Source organism: Carassius carassius, chromosome 37 (assembly GCF_963082965.1).
Source record: "Carassius carassius chromosome 37, fCarCar2.1, whole genome shotgun sequence".
Taxonomy (NCBI): Eukaryota; Metazoa; Chordata; class Actinopteri; order Cypriniformes; family Cyprinidae; genus Carassius; species Carassius carassius.
The window spans coordinates 7,367,563-7,387,927 of NC_081791.1; the positions used below are offsets into that span (position 1 = coordinate 7,367,563).

Consider the following 20,365-nt stretch of genomic DNA (forward strand, 5'->3'; position numbering starts at 1 on the left):
GGACTGGACTGCTGCTGAGTGGTCCAAAGTTATGTTCCCTGATGAAAGTAAATTTAGCATTTCCTTTGGAAATCAGGGTCCCAGAGTTTGGAGGAAGAGAGGAGAGGCACACAATCCATGTTGCGGTCCAGTGTAAAGTTTCCACAGTCAGTGATGGTTTGGGGTGCCATGTCATATGCTTGTGTTGGTCCACTGTGTTTTCTGAGGTCCAAGGTCAACACATCGTATACCAGGAAGTTTTGGAGCACTTCATGCTTCCTGCTGCTGACCAACTTTATGGAGATGCAGATTTCATTTTCCAACAGGACTTGGCACCTGCACACAGTGACAAAGCTACCGGTACCTGGTTAAAGGACCATGGTATCCCTGTACTTAATTTGCCAGCAAACTCGCCTGACCTTAACCCCACAGAAGATCTATGTGGTATTGTGAAGAGGAAGATGCGATACGCCAGACCCAACAATGCAGAAGAGCTGAAGGCCACTATCAGAGCAACCTGGGCTCTCATAACACCTGAGCAGCCAGTGCCACAGACTGATCGACTTCATGCCACGCCACATTACTGCAGTAATTCAGGCAAAAGGAGCCCCAACTAAGTATTGAGTGCTGTACATGCTCATACTTTTCATGTTCATACTTTTCAGTTGACCAAGATTTCTAAAAATCCTTTCTTTGTATTGGTCTTAAGTTGTATTCTAATTTTCTGAAACAATGAATTTGGGATTTTCCTTAGTTGTCAGTTATAATCATTAAAATAAATAAACATTTGAAATCAATCAGTATGTGTGTAATGAATGAATATAATATACAAGTTTTACTTTTTGATGATATTCTAATTATATGACCAGCACCTGTATATGTCGCTCAGGCTGAGTTCCTGTAAACCTCGTGTGTGTGTTTGTGTGTGTGTGTGTGTGTGTGTGTGTGTGTGTGTGATTATAATGCAGGTGCAGAAAGTGAAAAAGCAGAAGTGAGATGTTGGCTTCTACTCAAATTTATACAGGCTTCAGTAAAACAATGGGATAATAAAGAAGTTTAACATTTATTTATGTAGTTAAAAATCCGTTTATATTTATGACACCATTTATTTTTACGACGCTTATAACTCCCACTGACTGAAAAGGAAATGACTCTCTCAACAGCCTTTGTGACAAGTTTCATCCAACCTTTGCTCGGCCAAACAATAACCACTCCTCACGACAGCGGCTCGAGAATTATGATGACACACTACTGAAGGGAATAAAGGCCTATCAAAGAACACTAGGAAGTGAATTAACTCGTGTGAACTCCAGAGACGCCGGGGTTTCTCGCTTTACATACAATATCATTTTGAAAGTTGGCTTTATACCGCTGTACAAGGCTGTAGGTGATATAAAGGTAGGTGGATTTCATCAAATTACATTAGATTAGAATTTTTTGACGTAATAGGTGCTTTTCGAACGTTCGAATGGGGAATTCAGGCTTATCGAAATTAACATCTTTGCATTTCAAATGTGAAATTAGATCACTTTTTATTCGCCGTTAGAAATAAGACATCATTGAAACCCCTCACCCCGTCCCGAATACGGGATGCATACGTTTACTTCACTATATTACAATCCAATCTAATCGAATCTTGACAAACTATATATATATCGTTGGAAAGGTCTAATTCCCAAATATATATTTTACCAATGTTTTTTTGTTAAAAATGATGTAGGAAAAATAATAGATTAATTTATGACAAGAGTGCACCCTCAAAAATCTACATTATAACAGGAGTTTTGACCTTTGTTTAAAAAAAGACTTCGTTGCCTTTTTTCTCTCACATATCAACTGAAAACTTAAAATCTCACAATTCATCCTTTAAAACCCATTTTAAAATCAGACATGGCATTACCATGTAAATGGTACATCAATATTATGTTAAAAAATGTTTTCAGTCATTAATTTATAAAAATGTAGGTTTGTATCATGCACATTCAAGTCTATCTTCAAAAACGTGAGTGACAGTTAATTAACCCCAACTCCAATGAGAGACTGACTGTACTAGTCTACTTCTACAATAATAATACCTCATATATATATATATATATATATATATATATATATATATATATACACACACACACACACATACATATATGTTAGCTTTCAATATAAAGGCTTAAAGATGGTTAGAATGTTCATTTCATCTATGCAACCTTATAGAGGCTTTTAAACAAAACAGCTGCCCTATCTGATTTAAATTGCAAATGAACCTGGTTTTTAGGAGCATGGTTAATATCCAGACTCACACACATGTAGTATCTAACAACCTAAAACCAGTTTGCCTTGTTTACTCTCTACACATTGTTCTGTTTGCTTACTTGTAATCTACTCCGAAATAACAAATGATGTAGCTCTGGAACCAGGTGTGCTTTCATCCAATGCAAATAGAGAGCATAATGGTAATAGTGTGGAGGCAAAGTTCACCTTTGCTCATGAGAAACAGTGAGTCATAGTTTAAAGAAAGGCAGTGTTTCATGCTTTATCTGTAAACATACATAATGACAAATCCATTTCCAGTAAACATTCAGTGATTCCTTCACCACAAAGCCAGTACCCTGTAACTTTTTAGGCTTTTGAAAGTTTTTCCTTTTTACATCACTTCCACAGTTAACTTAATCTGGGTTTTCAAATTAAAATAGGACATGTTGTGGATATGTCTGTGAAGTACAGTCTGTGCTACATACTGTACAATGTTTTTGGGAGTTACAATGGAAAGCAAACAGTGACATGCTGGGGAAAACATGTTTATAGGCTATTAAAGAACTTACAGTTAAAATATACAGAGCAAGAGATTTTACCCATGTTTAAACTGCTAAAGATTTTGAAAACAAGCTTTTATTAATGGCTGTCTAACTCGTCCTTGTGGTGATGCTGCTTTACTAACCAGACCATTTGCTTATGCATTGCACAGGTATCCTACAGTAATTCCTGCAGGGGAATATTGTACTCCATGTAAACATGTTTTTGTTTTACCAAGGGAAAGTCACCAGGGTCTTGGCTTCACATGAGCATGACAGGAGAAAAAAATTATATAGAATTGAATTAGTAAGCTATTCTTTGTCACTAAATGAATATGAATATGCTATATTTCTCAGCACAGTTCAGTATTAAACAAGGAAAGTCTCAGATTCATGGGGAAAAAAATAATAAAAATAAAACCCCAACAAGAACTGAATTTTGCATCCTTAGAATATATTTGAAATCGGACATTATTGACTTTTGCTGATATGCGATATCTATTCAGAGTAAATATGTTCATATTCACCGACATCTACATTTTTACACTCCCTTTGCAACTTTTCCCTGCTGTGTGGATGGTGACTTGCTAGTTTGAGGAGCACTGTTCTGCTGCTCTACATAACTGTGTTGAATGCGTGAGCTGAATAGTTCATAATCGGCCATTAATTATTCAAACTGGGTCATGTGAATAATTGAACAATGCAGCTACTGATTAAACACAATCAAACATATTGAAAAAACAACATATGGAGTTGAAGCCCATCATTTGTGTTTAATGTTGGGGGTACAATATTAAAGTGCCTGTGTGTCTTAACAGAAGACGGTGTGGGATGAGATGCCATCTGAAAAAAGTCTTCCTCCTAGCAGCTGGTCTTCTCATTTTGACCAGGGTCTACATCTACATGCAGAGAGCAGAATCGGGACACTTCAAGGTATTCGCTTGTTCTAATAGCATGATTATTAAAATATTGAGACTTAAAGGGGTCATATGATGCTTTTTTAAAGATCATTATTTTGTGTATTTGGTGTAACAGAATATGTTGATGTGCATTATTACGTGTTTTTCAATTATTTATCATTTATTTTTCAAATACTGTACATTATTGTAGGTCCTCTATGCCCCGTCTCTCTCAAACGCGTTGTTTTCTACAAAGTCCCTCTTTCTGTTAAGCGCAGTCTGCTCTGATTGGCCAACTGACCCAGAGCATTGTGATTGGACGAACACCGTGAGCATTCGTCAGAAATGTAACACCCCTTTCATAATCACGAGCTTCATCTTTCAAAATAAATGTAAAGACAGTTAAAACCCCTCTGTGTTCAAAGATCATCGATGGCCCCAGTTATTATTGTTTCACTTTCACAGCATGTTAAACCTCATTCTCTTACTTTTTCTGGACAAACTGTGCATCATTTGAAAGTTTAAAGACTCTAGCTTTGATATTCGACCAATATTTTGATAAAACATTGTTGCAGTGACAGTTGGATATATTTACTGATGTTTACTTCATATTTCTTCAGACAGAATCGTCATTTCTGTTCATTTTCCACTGATTTACGCGATCTGATGATAAACAGCCTCTCCCAGCGCTGTCTGTGTGTTTGCTCCTCAGTGCTCATGCTGTGTGTCAGACAGACTCTGATTGGTCCTTCGCCTTGTCAATCTGACAGTCCCAAAACCGTCGTGTCACATGCTTCCTGTACACTTCCTGGTTGTTATCTGCCCATAAGAACACTGATACACCTCTGTACACACGAAAAATCAGAATAATAAACCTGCGATTACGATAGAAAAGCTTGGTATGAGATTTTCTTGAGATCTGGGACATTTTTTTAGAAAATATAAACAATGTACATCTGAAATGCTAACTTGTGTAGCAATGTAAAAGGCTATAAATAGCATATTTTTACAACAGTAAACGACCAAATTCAGCCCGTGATCGCAAAAGGAAGTTATTCCAAACACTCGATCGGGGTTCAAAGGGTTTTTTGAGTAAAATTGTACTAATAATTTCATAAATTGTCTGATGTAGCTTAATGCTAACGTTAGCTCTAATGCTACTAATAGCGGGTGCATTTCTTCTTCATAAAGCATTTCTGTCACAATAATTCACGTGAGGTCGTAAGAAAATGTTTTGTTGTATTTTTATAGTAAGACTTTTGATAAATAAGGGCTAAATGCATACTGAGATTAAAGCGAGATCGCTGCTTGGTGGCTCTGTAAACATTGAAATACCACAACAAAGGCTAATAAAGGTGGAATAAAAACATATGATAAAAGAATAATGCGGATAATGTGTCATAGCTGTTTTGTTTTTATGTTTGAGCTTATATATCTCTATTATCATAACAGTCTGAGTGATTCTGATTCCTGAACAGTAAACTTTGAAGTGTCAGCTTTGTGGACAAATGTTGATTATGTATCTTGTCAGAAAGAATCATGAGCAGAAACCTTTTTATTTTGGGTATGTCATTTCTGTCTCCATGCCAAAAAATGGGGGGTGACTAGTAAGGGGTTAATGTCCTTAGTTTTACAATCAGTTCAAGCTGAAAGAGGAACAGAGTCAAGTGACAGACACAGTGATAAAGATCTATGGAATTACATTTGCTTCAATAAAAATGAACGAAACTTTATAAAACTGAACGTAACTTTTTCAGAAACTATCAAAAATATGCCATTACAAAAGAAGAAAAACACAATGAAAATGAAAAAAATTAACACAGTTGCACAAATGTAACAGGCTCTTCAAATATGCTTCATTTTTGTTAATGTTTTTCAAAGATTCGTTTTCGCTGATCGTGGATTCTGAATGCATTGCCACAGATTTCGCTTTTGCTTAATATTAATACCCCCCCCCCCCCCTTCATTTTTGGTTGGAGTATCATTTTAAGAAACTTAAAAACAGAATTTTCTTTGTCAACTTTGATAACATCATCTCTCACAACAGTGAGAATTGTTCCCCTTACATTAAAAAGCAGTTTAAGAGAATAGTGACATGAAAATACATTTCACAAAAACAGATTAGTATCTTTGTTTGGTTTGAAATAAAGAAAATTATAAAATGTATGAAGCATCAAGACAAAAGCCATATATCTTTTTTTGACTGTAACTTCTGAAAAGGTTTAGAACATATACATGGTTTCTGCAATGGTTGTCAGTGAAGGAAATAGGCCATTTATCTACATGATGGTGTGGTTACAAGAAACTAACAGAAAACTAACAACCGAAACCAACCAGCCAAATGTTGAACTTCCTGTCATGTTTGTTCTCTACACTCTCTGAAAAAAGAAAAGAAAAAAGAAAGTACAAAAGCTGTCACTGCAGTGATTGGACAAAAGGCATGTCTCATATTCGATCGTGAGACAGGGGAATTATTTTGGGTATTTTGTATATTTTGAAAAAACTTTTTTTGTGAACTAGCCCTAAATTTTTCACCTGAATTGAACCAATCCGGAAAGATTCTCTGGAGAGTGAATACCAATAATTATCAAAAAATTTTGAATTTTCAAGTCACCCTTGCAAAGGGGTGCCAAAATGTTTGAAAGGGGCAGGGACGCGTATAGTAAAATGTATATAACTCCTGAAATGAATGAGGTATCTTTGCCAAACTCAGAACACTGATTCTCAATCTGAGGTCACAGGGAAAAAAAATTTGGAGCTTGGCAACTTATTCATATCATATTGCAGAACTCCTCATTCCGGACAACTTTGCCTCAAGAACCACTGCTGTCAATCAAATTGTTTGTTTAATTATTGAGAAGATTTAAAAAATATACTTTTGCAAACTAGTCCAAGGTTTTTTGCTCAACCTGGAAAAAAACAAAACAAACAAAAACAAAAAACACTGCAGTACAATTCTCTGGATTCTGTAGGTCAATAATTATTAAAACAAATGTTGGAATTCATCCTTTGGCAAGCTATGATGGGCTCCTTTAGAAAAAGGGCCTATCCAGATTAACCCAGAATCCTATAAAGCCTAAAGAAAAACTCTAAACTTCAAAAAACCTGCTGAGCACATGCGACAGGTGATTCTAAACAAACATGCAAAGTTAAGTTAATTCTAAATGAGAATGCAAAGGAGATTGGAAAACAGGAGGCACTATAACAGTCTTAAACATTAAAAAACATCATATTTCTATGGTAAATTTCCTGGATTTGCCAAGAATACTTCATTATTAATGAAGTATTCTTGGCAAATCCAGGAAATTTACCATAGAAATATGATGTTTTGATTTTTTGTGGTTACAGCCTTGCTAAATAGTATGTAATGACTTTTTCCTTATGTGCTTAAATGCCTTAAGAGCTTGAACCCTGGTAATTACTGCTTGCAGCTATATATATATATATATATATATTTTTTTTTTTTTTTTTTTGCTACAGGGGTCACTGACCTGGATCTGGGATAAGGAGATTTGGGTGGAAGATCTTAAGGCCCATTACCTGCATTTCAATGTTTCCATTAAAGTTCTGGCAGGAGTCTTCAAGCCGTTCAAGAGTAAGTTATCTATTTACATCTACATACATGTAGATTAGTGGTGTCAAACTCTGCTCTAACAAACACATACCTGTAGTTTTCAAATAAGACTGAAGGATTTGATTAGCTGGCATTGCATTTACTTTAGTTGCGTTTACTTAAGGTTGAAGCTAAACTTTGCAAGGGTTTGGCCTTCCCATAATTAAAGGGTTTATATGATGCGATTTAGTTTTTCCTTTCTCTTTGGAGTGTTTCAAGCTCTTGGTGCAAGAAGAAGATCTGTGAAGTTGCAGAAGTCTCAAATCCAAAGAGATATTCTTTTATCAAAGTTAAGAGTCAACCACGTCAAATGGTTGATAGCTGGCAAATCAGAGCACACCTCGCTTTTCAGAAAAGAATGTGTTTTTTATTTTTTTTATTTAAACCACATAAACACATTGCATTACACAAAATAATGTTATTTTTATCAACGTCTTGTTTAGCAACCCCTTTAAGTTTGACACCCTTGATGTTGATGATTTGATTAGGTTCAACAGTATCTAGAAGATTATGCTACAGCATCACTAAAGGAATTGCGATTAAATGTACAACAGCAGAACTAACAAATATTGCTACAAATGTGACTGCATCATATAATAATTATTAATAATATTAAAAATGTTCATCATCTGGCTGACTACGTCTTTTATTAATTTTTCTACAAATCCTGTCATACGTGCACAAACTGACAGTCACCACTTTATAAGCTATTACTAAATATTGTAGAAACATAATTTTCTGTAAAGTTGCTTTGTAACGATTTGTATTGTAAAAAGCGCTATACAAATAAACTTGAATTGAATTGAAATGTGATGTTCATTTTGAATACTGCATAAATAATACTTTTGCAAAATAAACACATTCATGCAGTGCTTTGCCACTTTTAAACTGATTAAAGGTCAAAATAGATGTTTTCAGTCATTGAATCAAGTTTTTAAGTGTGTGTATGTATGTGTATGTGTGTGTGTATATATATATATATATATATATATATATATATATATATATATATACAAAGATTTTGTTTTGTTTTTGAAAGATGTCTCTTACGTTCACCAAAGCAGCATTTATTAGATCAACAATACAGTAAAATATGTAATATTGTGAAATATTATTGCAATTTAAAATATTTTTGTTACATGTTCCCTGTGTTGTCTTTGTTGGACTGAATCAGCTTTGTGGTCATCTTGTAGTTGTAGCAGATTAAAATGGGGGTATAATAAATGTAAAATATTTAGATCAGCTTTCAGAAATAACTGCAGCAGAATTAATATTAGAATTAAAATAGTCTGTTTGTCCACTGAGGAGACTGAAATATAAAAATAATTAATATAAAATAGTATAGTAATAGTCATTTATTAACTCTAGGAATCGAATCTCTCTGGCCACGTTACAGTAGCTTTTCTCACTGCATACAAAACTGCCAGTACAAGAGCATTTGGCAAGATCGGCTCTTTAAAAGGACTTTGTTTTATAAGCAGGGATGACAGAGAAGAGTGAATTAAAAAGTGTATGATGCAAGTTATGGTAAGCCTATCACACTCATTTCCTGGATAAATCTGATTACTTTTTATCACTCTGGACTCGCTAAACCACACTGCACATCATTTTCCTACGATGGTTCTCAAGGGACATTTAATGAGTTTGTGCTGAGCAGATCCTCCTTGACCGTGAGAGACTGTAACCGTTATACAGCTACAGCTCTGGTACTCACGGAGCCGGTCTCAGTCCCTGGACCTGTTTTGTGGCAGACGAGTCTGGCATCCAGTGTGGTGCATCCAATGCTGAAGTTACTGTGGGCACAGGCTCCAACCGGATATTCAGCTGTGCCCTGGTCTCCAGTTACACTCTGGTCTCTAGCTCCACCCTGCTTCGCCCTTGTCTCCAGCTCCATCAGCTTCTTCCTGTTCACCAGCTTGCTCGCTCTTTCTCTCTCTCTCTCTCTCTCTCTCTCTCTCTCTCTCTCTCTCTCTCTCTCTCTCTGTGCGAAAGAAAGAAATTAATGACTTCTTGGATGAAACTTTTGGAAAATACTTTTGATGTCAAGACTTTTTTTCCTGATGTTGAAAGATTTGTGAGATCAGTAGGTAAAATGCAGAAGACTGTAGGATTAGAAGAACTGAGTTAGATTTAGACTGAAAAAAAAATTGTGACAAAATTACGCGAAGGGAAAGAATGGGTTAAAAAGCAATATACATAATGATTAAGACACAAAGGGTACTTTTTTCTTTTCCTTTCTGTTCTCTTCTGATTGTTTGTCTTTCTATTTTTCTCTTTTCATGGAGAGCATAAAAATAGGGACAATAAATATTAATGGAGGAAGGAATTATAGTAAAAGAGCCGCTCTGTATGAATTGATTCAAAACAAACATATAGATATAATTTTTTTTCAAGATACTCATAGCTATTCGGGTAATGGAAAATGTGGTGGGAGGGTAAGATCTTTCTAAGTCAAGGCTCAAATCTAAGTGGAGGTGTTGCAATTCTATTTTCAAAGAAGCTTAATATGACTAATATATCTTCCTATGAGATAGATAAGGGCAGAATTTTGATTGTACAGGCGGAGTTAATGGGATTTCCCTTTCTTTTCATAAATGTTTACTCACCTAATAATGGAGCCAAAAGGGTAGAATTTTGTGAAAAATTATCTAGTGAACTAAAAATTCTTGGGTTTGACTGGAATTGTACCTTAGATTTTACACTAGACCGAAATGGTGAAGAACCGTATCCCCAGTCTGCTAATTCATTAAGCAGTATTATAAGGAAATATGACATATCTGATGTTTGGAGGGAGAAACACCCAACAGTAAATCAATATACATGGGTTAAAGCCTCTCATGATCATATTAGTGCTGCGCGGTTGGATAGGTTTTATGTAAGTAAAAATAATTCTAATAGAGTTTTAAAAGCCAATATTTTTCCAAATGGTTTTACTGATCATCATTTGTGCATGATTGAAATGAATTTAAAAAAAGTCACAGCATTCTAGTTATTATTGGCATTTTAGTTTGAAATTATTACATGACTCTATATTTTGTGATAAGTTTGGGTTATTTTGGTCTAGATTATTTTGGTGGCAAGAGCAAAAGTGGCTATGAAGATTTAGTGCAATGGTGGGAGGTTGGAAAAGCACAAATAATATTTTTTTTTTTTGCCAGAACTACACAGCCCACTCAAATAGACTTGTAAAGAATACTATTAAAATACTTGAGAGAGAAATAACAGAAATCAAAGAAAGAATTATTGAAGAAAATCCAGAAGAAGGGGATCAATTGAGAGAAAAAAGGACTGTTTTGGCATCCCTGTTCAATGAAAGAGCAAAAGGTGCTTTGATAAGAGCCCGCTTTTCCTCAATATGAGAAAAAGATGATTCGAGCTCATACTTTTTCAACTTGGAGTGAAAAGAAGGACAAAGAAAACTCATGTTACATTTGAAACTACTAGATGGGACTTAAACAACTAATCCAAAAGATATGAGAAACTATGCATAGAACTTTTATACTGATTTATTCGAAGCAAGAGACTGTGACATTCACTGCATGGACGACCTACTAAGAGATCTGCCAAAGCTCACCGATGATCAGAGACAGATACCGATATTCAATTGGACGAAATATCAGAGGCGGCAAAAAAACTTTCTAATGGCCGGTCCCCTGGCATTGATGGACTTCCTTCTGAATTTTATAAGCAATTCTGGACTCTTTTAAAAGATGATATACTTGATGTTTTTAGAGTTTCTCATACGAAAAATGAACTGCCGACAAGTTGTAGAAGAGCGGTTCTATCTTTATTGCCAAAAAAAGGTGACCTTGGACTGTTAAAGAACAGGAGACCAGTGGCTTTACTGTGCATGGATTACACAATTTTAGCAAAATGTCTTGCAAATAGATTAAAACATTTTTTAGAGTATGTTATTAATGATTTTCAAACGTATTGTGTGCCAAAAAGAACAATAATGGACAATTTTTTTCTTGTGCTTGATGTAATGAATTTAGCAAATGCTGGTAATGAGGATGTGGGTTTTCTGTCAATTGATCAGGAGAAAGCTTTTGATAAAGTTGATCATCTGTATTTATTTAAAACTCTTAAAGCTTTTGGTTTTGGTGAGAATTTTATCTCTTGTATCAAACTTTTACAATACTGGAGCTTCTGCATTGTTAAAGGTTGGAGGTGGGCTAAGTTGTCCAGTTTTAGTTCATAGAGATATAAGACAAGGCTGTCCTTTGTCAGGACAGCTGTACTCTCTAGCAAGTGAACCCTTACTATATAAACTTAGGGAGAAATTGCAAGGGTTTATAGTGAAAGGTTTTGAAAACAGGCCAATCATTCTTTCGGCCTATGCTGATGACATCACCGTTTTTATAAGAAGTGATACAGATGTTATGAATTTAACAAATGCTTTAAATATTTATGAAAAGGCCTCATCAGCTAAAGTAAATTGGGAAAAGAGTGAAGAATATTTATTAGGAAATTGGCAAGGAAGGACCCCTCCTGTGCTTTCAGGGGGAGTTAAATGGGGAAGAGAGAGTTTGAAGTTGTTGGGGGTATCCCCCGGAAAGTGTGGTTGAAGAGCTGCAAAGAAAACTAGTTGACTTTTTCTGGGATGGGTAGCATTGGAGAAAATCTACTGTACTTTTCCTACCTATTCAAGAGGGAGGACAAGGCCTCCTTATACTGGATTAAACTGAAGATTGCCTTTAGTTTGAGAAAGGGTTGGTGAATTATTTCTGTCCGAGTTGGGGGATTTACTTTAAGAGCTCTTGCTGTGGACTCCCTGGGGACAGTGTTGGTAGAGATCCTGGATATGCATTTACTAGCTGGTTAAATTTGTCCGTGGCAAGAGATCTGTTAATGAAATTATCTTCATTTATACAAGGACAAGGCCTGATGGACATTAAACACAGAATAAAGACTTTCCGACTTCAGGTAGCACAAAGATTGTTGTATGCGGAGCCATGCTGGGCTGATACAGCGGGTGCTGTGTTGAGGAAAATTTATATTTTCAAGTATGAAGTTCAATTGTTTTTGATTAAATTGGCCAACATGGACTTTTCCCCTATTTAAGCTCAGAAGAAAATGAGGTTCCTGAACAGAACAGAGGGAGTCTTTTTCCCCAAGTGGAAGTTTCAGCAGCGGTGGATCAAGAGCCAGAGGAAGGTTCTCTCCTACACTTCAGGACTCCTGTGCTGGAAGGTTTTGAGACTGTCTCAAAAAAGGCCCTGTACAATATTTGCGTTAACGTGTCCCATTATAACGTGCTCAAAGACTGTAAAGAGACCAAGTGGTCAGATTTGTTCGGGCCAGACTCGTCCCCTAGAACAGTGGTTCCCAAACTTTTCCATTCCACGACCCACCTAGACAAGTGTAATATATTTCACGACCCACCAAAATATTAAAAAAAAAAAAAAAACAACGAGTGAAATTACTTTAAACCTAATCTTACTTAAAATTTTTATGACAGAAATTAAGTATTTAAGAAAAATAACCATTTTATTTTAGAGTACAACTGAAAATTTCACTACAAATTTACAAGTTTTAATTTTTGTTTACTGGCGTTAAAATATGTAGTGTCCATAAAAACGTGAAGCAGGCTCACTCCAGTGAAGTGTGATCTGCGCTGCTGTGTTTTGTTGCATTCATGATCCTTCCGTGTGTGTCGGCGAGAACGGAGCACAATCCAACACTTTTTTAGAAAAGCATAAGAAGCAAAGCAGAACTATCTAAAACAGTTTGGAGATTAAAATAATTGTGAAATAGGTAAAAAAAGACCGATTGAACCTTTTAATGACATTGCTCTGAGACCTTCAAAACACGCAACGCACACGGACTTAATTGCAATTTGAAAATCACACTAAGGATATTGCAGTTCATTATTAATGTTGGTGGGCTATATCGTTGTGATGAGTGGGTTCCCAGTTCCCGCCTCCTTCTTCCTGTGATTGTGAAGATTTTAATGTTTTACACTGGTGCCGAAGCCAGGGAGGAAGGAGGGGCGCGCTGCCGAAGATCCTTCGCCGCTGGGGTGAATCCGCAGTGCCATCGAGCAGGGCGAAGGAGTCTGCCGCCGAGGGTGCTCGATGTGGTGGGCTGGAGTGAGTTGCCGGGGGGGGGGGGGGCCTCGATGACTCCTTCGTGGAAAGAGGTGGGAACCGGCGGACAATCAAACAAAGTTTTAATAACCAAATAAACACAAAACAGCGCGACAGCCCCTCTCGGATGACTGCCGTGCACAAATAAAAAACAAACACAAAATAAAACCCAGGCCTGGTCCTCTCTCGTCCTTCACTGTCATCGCTCCTCTTTTGTATCTTTCCGATCTCCTCCGTGGTTCTTGAGACCGGTGAGTGTTGCTCATTTCCCAATCACTCCACCGGCCTAGCTCTGTTCCCATGGCACTAGGCCCCGCCCCACTCGTCACATTCGTGCAGCCCTAGACTGAACTGTGTTAGTGTCTGTGTGTCATTGAAACGCAAAATTAGCTGCAGCCAAGTGACTTTGTGCGACCCACCTTGTTCCATTCCGTGACCCACGAGTGGGTCGCGACCCACAGTTTGAAAACCCCTGCCCTAGAAGACGCTGGAGGTCCCTATACAAAGCTCCTATAGAGAAACGCACTGCGGATCTCCAATGGAGGGTTGTTCACTGTAGCTACAAACAGTCATGTGGCACACATTGACCCCACTGTAGGGAAAGAATGTCCTTTTTGTAGCACTGAAGAATCAATAGGTCTTTTGTTTTTATATTGTTACGGTTAAGAGAATTGTTTCAGATCTTAGATGGGTGGGTTAGAGATTTTGGGGTAGTTTTTAATAATGAATTTTTCATTTTTGGAAAAAAATATGTTGCATCAGACAGGAAAAAAATCTCGTTAATTAATTTTGTGATTGGAGGAGCAAAAATGGCAATCTGGTTAACACGGAAAAGAAAAACTGAAAGGAGAGGGGGAAATAGGTCTTGAGGTGGTCTTAAAGACTCTTATAGCAACTAGAATCAAGGCAGAGTTTGCATATTTTAAACTAATGAATAATCTGGACAGATTTATTGAAATTTGGGCTTTGAATGATGTTTTGTGCTCAGTGGATTCTGAAAATGAGCTGGTATTAAATTTATGAGGGGTTTTTTGTGACTTGGGAAAAAAAATTGTTTAAATGAGGATTGTACTTTTTATTCAATACTTTGTTACGTCTATGAGAATGAGTTTCTGAGTGGGTATATGTGTACGTATTTATCATTGTACATCTGAGAAAATAGATGTTTATGAGGAATGTCTGTAGTGTAAATATATAATGAAGGTGTGTTAAAGGTCTCTCTCTCTTTCTCTCTCTCGCTCTCTCTGAAAAATAAGGCAAAATCTTGAATAAGAATTTGTGAGCTCGGTGAAACCCAGAGCTGTATATTCACATCCCTGTTGTTTCCTCATTTTTCAGAGTACCTGACGGTGGGGCTCTCGTCTGTGAAGAGGGCAAAGGGCAGTTATCTTCAGGACACTCTGAAGTCAATCTTCTCGGCCTCCTCAGAGGAAGAGCTGGATCAAATGGTCGTCGTCGTCCTTCTTGCAGACTTCGATGTGAGCTGGATCCAGCAGACTTTAGAGAAGATTAGCGATGAATTCCACACGCGGCTGTCCAAGGGTCAACTTCTGGTCATCCACGCCAACAAAGACAACTATCCTCCCCTCACAGGACTGAAGAGGAACTTCAATGACGCTCCTGACCGCGTGTCCTTCCGTTCGAAGCAAAATGTGGACTACTCCTATTTGCTCCATTTTAGCAGTAATCTCTCCCAATACTATGTCATGCTGGAGGATGACGTGAGCTGTTCGAAGAACTTTCTCTCCAGTATACGTGAGCACATCGGTTCTGTGGGCAACTCGAAGTGGGTCACATTAGAATTCTCCAAACTGGGCTACATCGGAAAACTCTATCAGTCCAGAGATCTGCCCATTCTTGCCCGATTCCTTTATAACTTCTACCAAGAGATGCCCTGCGACTTCCTGCTGTCGCATTTTCACCGATTGTTGATGCAAGACAAAGTCATTCGTTTCCGCCCATCTCTGTTTCAGCACATGGGCACTTACTCGTCGTTTAAGGGGACGTTCAATCGTCTCAAGGATGAGGACTTTGTTGAAGAAGTTGCTGATAACCCTCCAGCAGACATTAGGACGAATATTGAAACCTATAAGAGCAATACCGTCGACAAAGCTTACAGCCAGGGCTTGGAGTATTTCTGGGGTGTTTCTCCTATTAGCACAGAAAATTACATTTTAGTGGTCTTTCATGAACCTGTTCTGATCTCCCGTGTCAAAATAGTAACAGGATTGGATGGGAAAGATGAGCTGGCCTATGCTGATGTGGAACTTGGAAAAACGATGGTCAGAAAGGAGTCGGAGGTGGAGTGCTCCGGATTTGACAAGCTGGGTTCTCTTCAGCGAGGCCAGTTAAATGAAGCGGCTGTCCAGAAGTTTGTGCAGGTAACCGTGGCATGTCTACGAATCCGAGTCACTGCAGCACAGAAGACCTGGGTTGTCGTACGCAAGATCCAGGTCTGGACTGTTAAAGCTGACCAAATCACATGAAATACTGCTGCTGTGCATTTATTATCATGACTTCCAAAGGCTTGAATCTTTCAAATAAACACATGCTAATCTGTATGTGAGGGAATGATGTCATTACACTGGATAAAATAATTTAATATAAATATTCTTAAAACAAGATATATATGTTTAGGCATACTATATTTTCCTTAGGAAACTATGTTTAAATTATTTTTATTTTTCTGTTCCCGTTGTACAATATTTATTTTGATATTAGAAATGAAAGACATTTTAATAAACTTACTTTTAACTTAAAATCAACTTTTAACAATACTTGTTTTTTTAATTCAGATAATGGTTTTTGTTAATATTTTGAATGTATTTTGTTTTTATATTTTCTGTTTTAATTTTAGGGGGAAGGTTTAGTGTTGTTGGATTTTTTTTGTACGTTTTATTATTTCACTAAATGTGTCTGTATAATTTTCATCACAATTTAGTTTGATATTTTATTATTATTATTTATGGTTTAAGTTTTACCTCACAATAGTAACCCTAATTTGAACTCCTAAAAAGTATGAGGATTTAAAGTTTTAATAATTTATTATAAAAGACATGGCCTGGATGTTGTGTAGTTGAGTGGTAAAGAGGATGCAAGGATTCAGAGCATTTTACAGTCAAAATATTGACATTTACAAGTCTTGTAAAAAAAAAAAAAAAAGGATATTTGTAAATTCCGCCCCCTAGGGGTGATGACTCTAAAGACAATTCCCTAGTTCCCTCACTCCAAGCACCAATGAGAGGAAAAGTGCTGATACTAGTTTACATTCAACACACACACACATTGGGTTTCCATGTTTTATTGGGACATCCCATGGGTATAATTGTTTTTATACTGCACAAACTGTATTTTCTATCCCCTTACCCTGACCCTGCTCCTAAACCTACCCATCCCTTTAAGCTTTCTACTATTTTAGATTTTCAAAAAACTTCATTCTGTATGATTTGTAAGCTGTTTTCCTCATGGAGACCCATGAGGACTGAAAAATGTCCCCACAAGAATTTTGGACATTGCCATCTTTGTGGGGACATTTTGTTCACATAATGTAGGGTAAACCAGCACCAAACACTTAGTTAAAATGAACTTAAGTGTGCTCAGTATTTGTGTAAAATGATAGATTTTTATACCAAAGAGTCAAGTTGTATTGCATGTACTGTGTTTCTGACAATCAGATCAGCATGTGTGTGTTACTGAACCTCACTTGCGTGGTATTGATGGTTGATATGTTCTCTCTCCCTCAGGGACAGACAGTGAGAAAGAGCATCTGTATACTGTTGTTCAGAGATTACTGAACTCAGAATCACAAACAGATGTTTTTACTCTATGAATGTGAGTGTAATCTCTTCTTATAGTTTTCCATATTTTTTCTAAACTGTATACACAACTTTTGTTGGTGACAGCCAATTAAACTAATTTCATGTTTCCCATGCACTTTCTCCTCTTTTTTTCTCCTCACATTGTTAGATACGTTCGACTCAAATCTATATTTCATGTCCATTCCTGTGCTTCATGTTAAGTGGCAGTGTAATGAGCAGACTCATTTTCAGTCTGATGGTCGTTATTGCAAAATAAACAACTTCAGGATGGTACTCCACATTGCATTATGGGTCGAATGTGAGATAATGGCATGCTAACTATACTGGGTAGTCTTTATTTAAATGCATATCACTGTATGTGCACTACTGTATATATTTGAAACCACTGATGAAAATGCTTCTATTTTGTATAACTTAAAATAAGAAAATTTAAGGCAACAGCACAACAATTTGAAAGAAGAGTGAATACATCAGGTATGTACGCGTGTGTGTACGTACATGCACGTGCGTACGTACCTGGTATCCTATGCTATGAGGACCAGATGTCCCCACAAGTACAAACCCGATTCCTAAAAGTTGGGACATTGTACAAATGGTGAGTAAAAACAAAAGGAATGGAATTTACAAAATCTCATAAACTTATAATTTTATTCACAATAGAATACATATAACATACAAAATGTGTCACTTTCAACATTTGATAATGTCATGCCAAATTTTGGCTCATTTTGGATTTCATGATAGCTACACGGTCCAAAAAAAGTTGGGACAGTTATCAATAAGAGGCCGGAAGTTAAAATGTACATATAAGGAACAGCTGGAGGACCAATTTGTAACTTATTAGGTTAATTGGCAACATGATTGGGTATAAAAAGAGCCTCTCAGAAGTCAAGATGGGCAGAAGATCACTAATTCCCCCAATGATGCGGTGAAAAATAGTGGAGCAATATCAGAAAGGAGTTTCTCAGAGAAAAATTTAAAAGAGTTTTAAGTTTTCATCATCTTCAGTGCATAATATCATCCAAAGATTCAGAGAATCTGGAACAATCTCTGTGTGTAAGGGTCAAGGCCAGAAAACCATACTGGATGCCTGTGATCTTCGGGCCCTTAGACGGCACTGCATCATATACAGGAATGATACTGTAATGGAAATCACAACATGGGCTCAGGAAAACTTCCAGAAAACATTATCGGTGAACACAGTCCAGCGTGCTATTCGCCATCGCTGGCTAAAACATGATCTAAGTGTGGCGGATATTACTTGGTCTTGAACTTTACTAAGTCACAACTAGTTTCATCAGACTACACCACCCTGGTGGGGAGCCAGGGAAATACTCCCAATAAGGACACACAAGTACGTCTTACCATTTGAGGGCAGGGAATTAAGTGAGACACAAGTAACAATACAAAAAAAAAAAAACAATTCTCTTCCAGCACATACCCACAAGATTATAAAAGTGATTCTCCAAGGCCAGGCTTGGTGGGAACAGGGCAGGCTGGGTGCAACTCTGGGGATCATCTAAACCCACCAAGTCAACCACAGCACTCACACCCTGTAGAAAGATTACACAAACATCCACAGCACCCTGTGCAGCACACAAAGAAGAGTGGCAAGCCTCCCCTGCTCCACACCGAGTCCTCACTGGCTCCTGGAGAAGAGAATAAACATTAACCAAAAATTACAAACTACAATGAATAAAAAAAATAAAAATAACAATATTTTTTACAAAACACTGGACATGGTCACTTTAGTACTTAGGCCTCCTAATTAGTACAGGAAACAGCTGGCACAAGCAGCAGTGCCTGGAGAGCACCAGAAAGTTCAAGACCGTAAACTAAGGACTATAACCTTTACATTGACCCGGTATAATGCATTGGACCAAACCAGAAAATAAAAAAATTGTACAATAAGTTGACAACAGCAAATTAACACTGTTTGTTAAAGAAATAAACTAAAGTAAATGAAAATGCCCATAAGCAAAACAGCAGCGGTGTCACGTGTAGGGTCTTCAGCAAGGGATCAGCTTAGAGACTGTGATTCCATTTCGCCTTTACATTAACAAAGAAAAACCAAAGCATTAACCTACAATCTAAACCCCATGAGTGAGAAAGGGAGAGACATACTTCCATTTAAGGTTGAATGAAGACAAAACGCAAAGCTACATGGTTACTCCAACAAAGTGCCAAGTCTCAATACAACAGCTAGCATTCGCACACCTGCTTTTGTAGCAATATCTGAGTGTAACACACACACACACACAAATTCCATAGTTGCAAGTGATCAAAGAATTTAGTATGTCACCAATCATACCTACGAACTCTGCCACCAGCCTCACTCTAACCAAACGGCCAAGAGAAACAAGAAACGCCAGGGAGAGGAGAACCCAGAATCATTAGGATAACATTACACCCATCAAAATAAGAGTCCTTAAATAGTATGGCCACTTTCACCTGATTGGTCTGATCCAGATTAAATGGACTTTGGCAAAGTGGAAAACAGTTTTTTGGTCAGACAAATCAAAATTTGAAGTTCTTTTTGGAAAACTGGGACGCCATATCATCCGGACTAAAGAGGACAAGGACAACCCAAGTTGTTATCAGCACTCAGTTCAGAAGTCTGCATCTCTGATGGTATGGGGTTGCATGGGTGCGTGTGGCATGGGCAGCTTACACATCTGGAAAGGCACCGTCGATACTGAAAGGTATATCCAAGTTCTAGAACAACACATGCTCCCATCCAGACATCGTCTCTTTCAGGGAAGACCTTGCATTTTCCAACATGACAATGCCAGACCACATACTGCATCAATTACAACATCATGGCTGCGTAGAAGAAGGATCCGGGTACTGAAATGGCCAGCCTGCAGTCCAGATCTTACACCCATAGAAAACATTTGATGCACCATAAAGAGGAAGATGCGACAAAGAGACCTAAGACAGTTGAGCGACTAGAAGTCTGTATTAGACAAAAATGGGAAAATTTTCCTATTCCTAAACTTGAGCAACTTGTGTCCTCAGTCCCCAGATGTTTGCAGACTGTTATAAAAAGAAGAGGGGATGCCACACAGTGGTAAACATGGCCTTGTCCCAACTTTTTTGAGATGTGTTGATGCCATAAAATTTAAAATCAACTTATTTTTCTCTTAAAATGATACATTTCCTCATTTTAAACAATTGA

General features: G+C 37.3%; 1 protein-coding gene across 1 annotated transcript; it reads left to right on the top strand.

The window, feature by feature from the left end:
• The first annotated feature begins 1,228 nt into the window (after positions 1-1,228).
• LOC132117906 (alpha-1,3-mannosyl-glycoprotein 4-beta-N-acetylglucosaminyltransferase C-like) lies at positions 1,229-16,068 on the top strand. The gene is made up of 4 exons (XM_059527265.1): positions 1,229-1,377; positions 3,587-3,701; positions 7,148-7,262; positions 14,708-16,068. Exons 2-4 carry the CDS (start codon positions 3,600-3,602, stop codon positions 15,853-15,855), a joined length of 1,365 nt encoding a protein of 454 aa, XP_059383248.1. The 5' UTR covers positions 1,229-1,377; positions 3,587-3,599; the 3' UTR covers positions 15,856-16,068.
• The last annotated feature ends 4,297 nt before the right edge of the window (positions 16,069-20,365 follow it).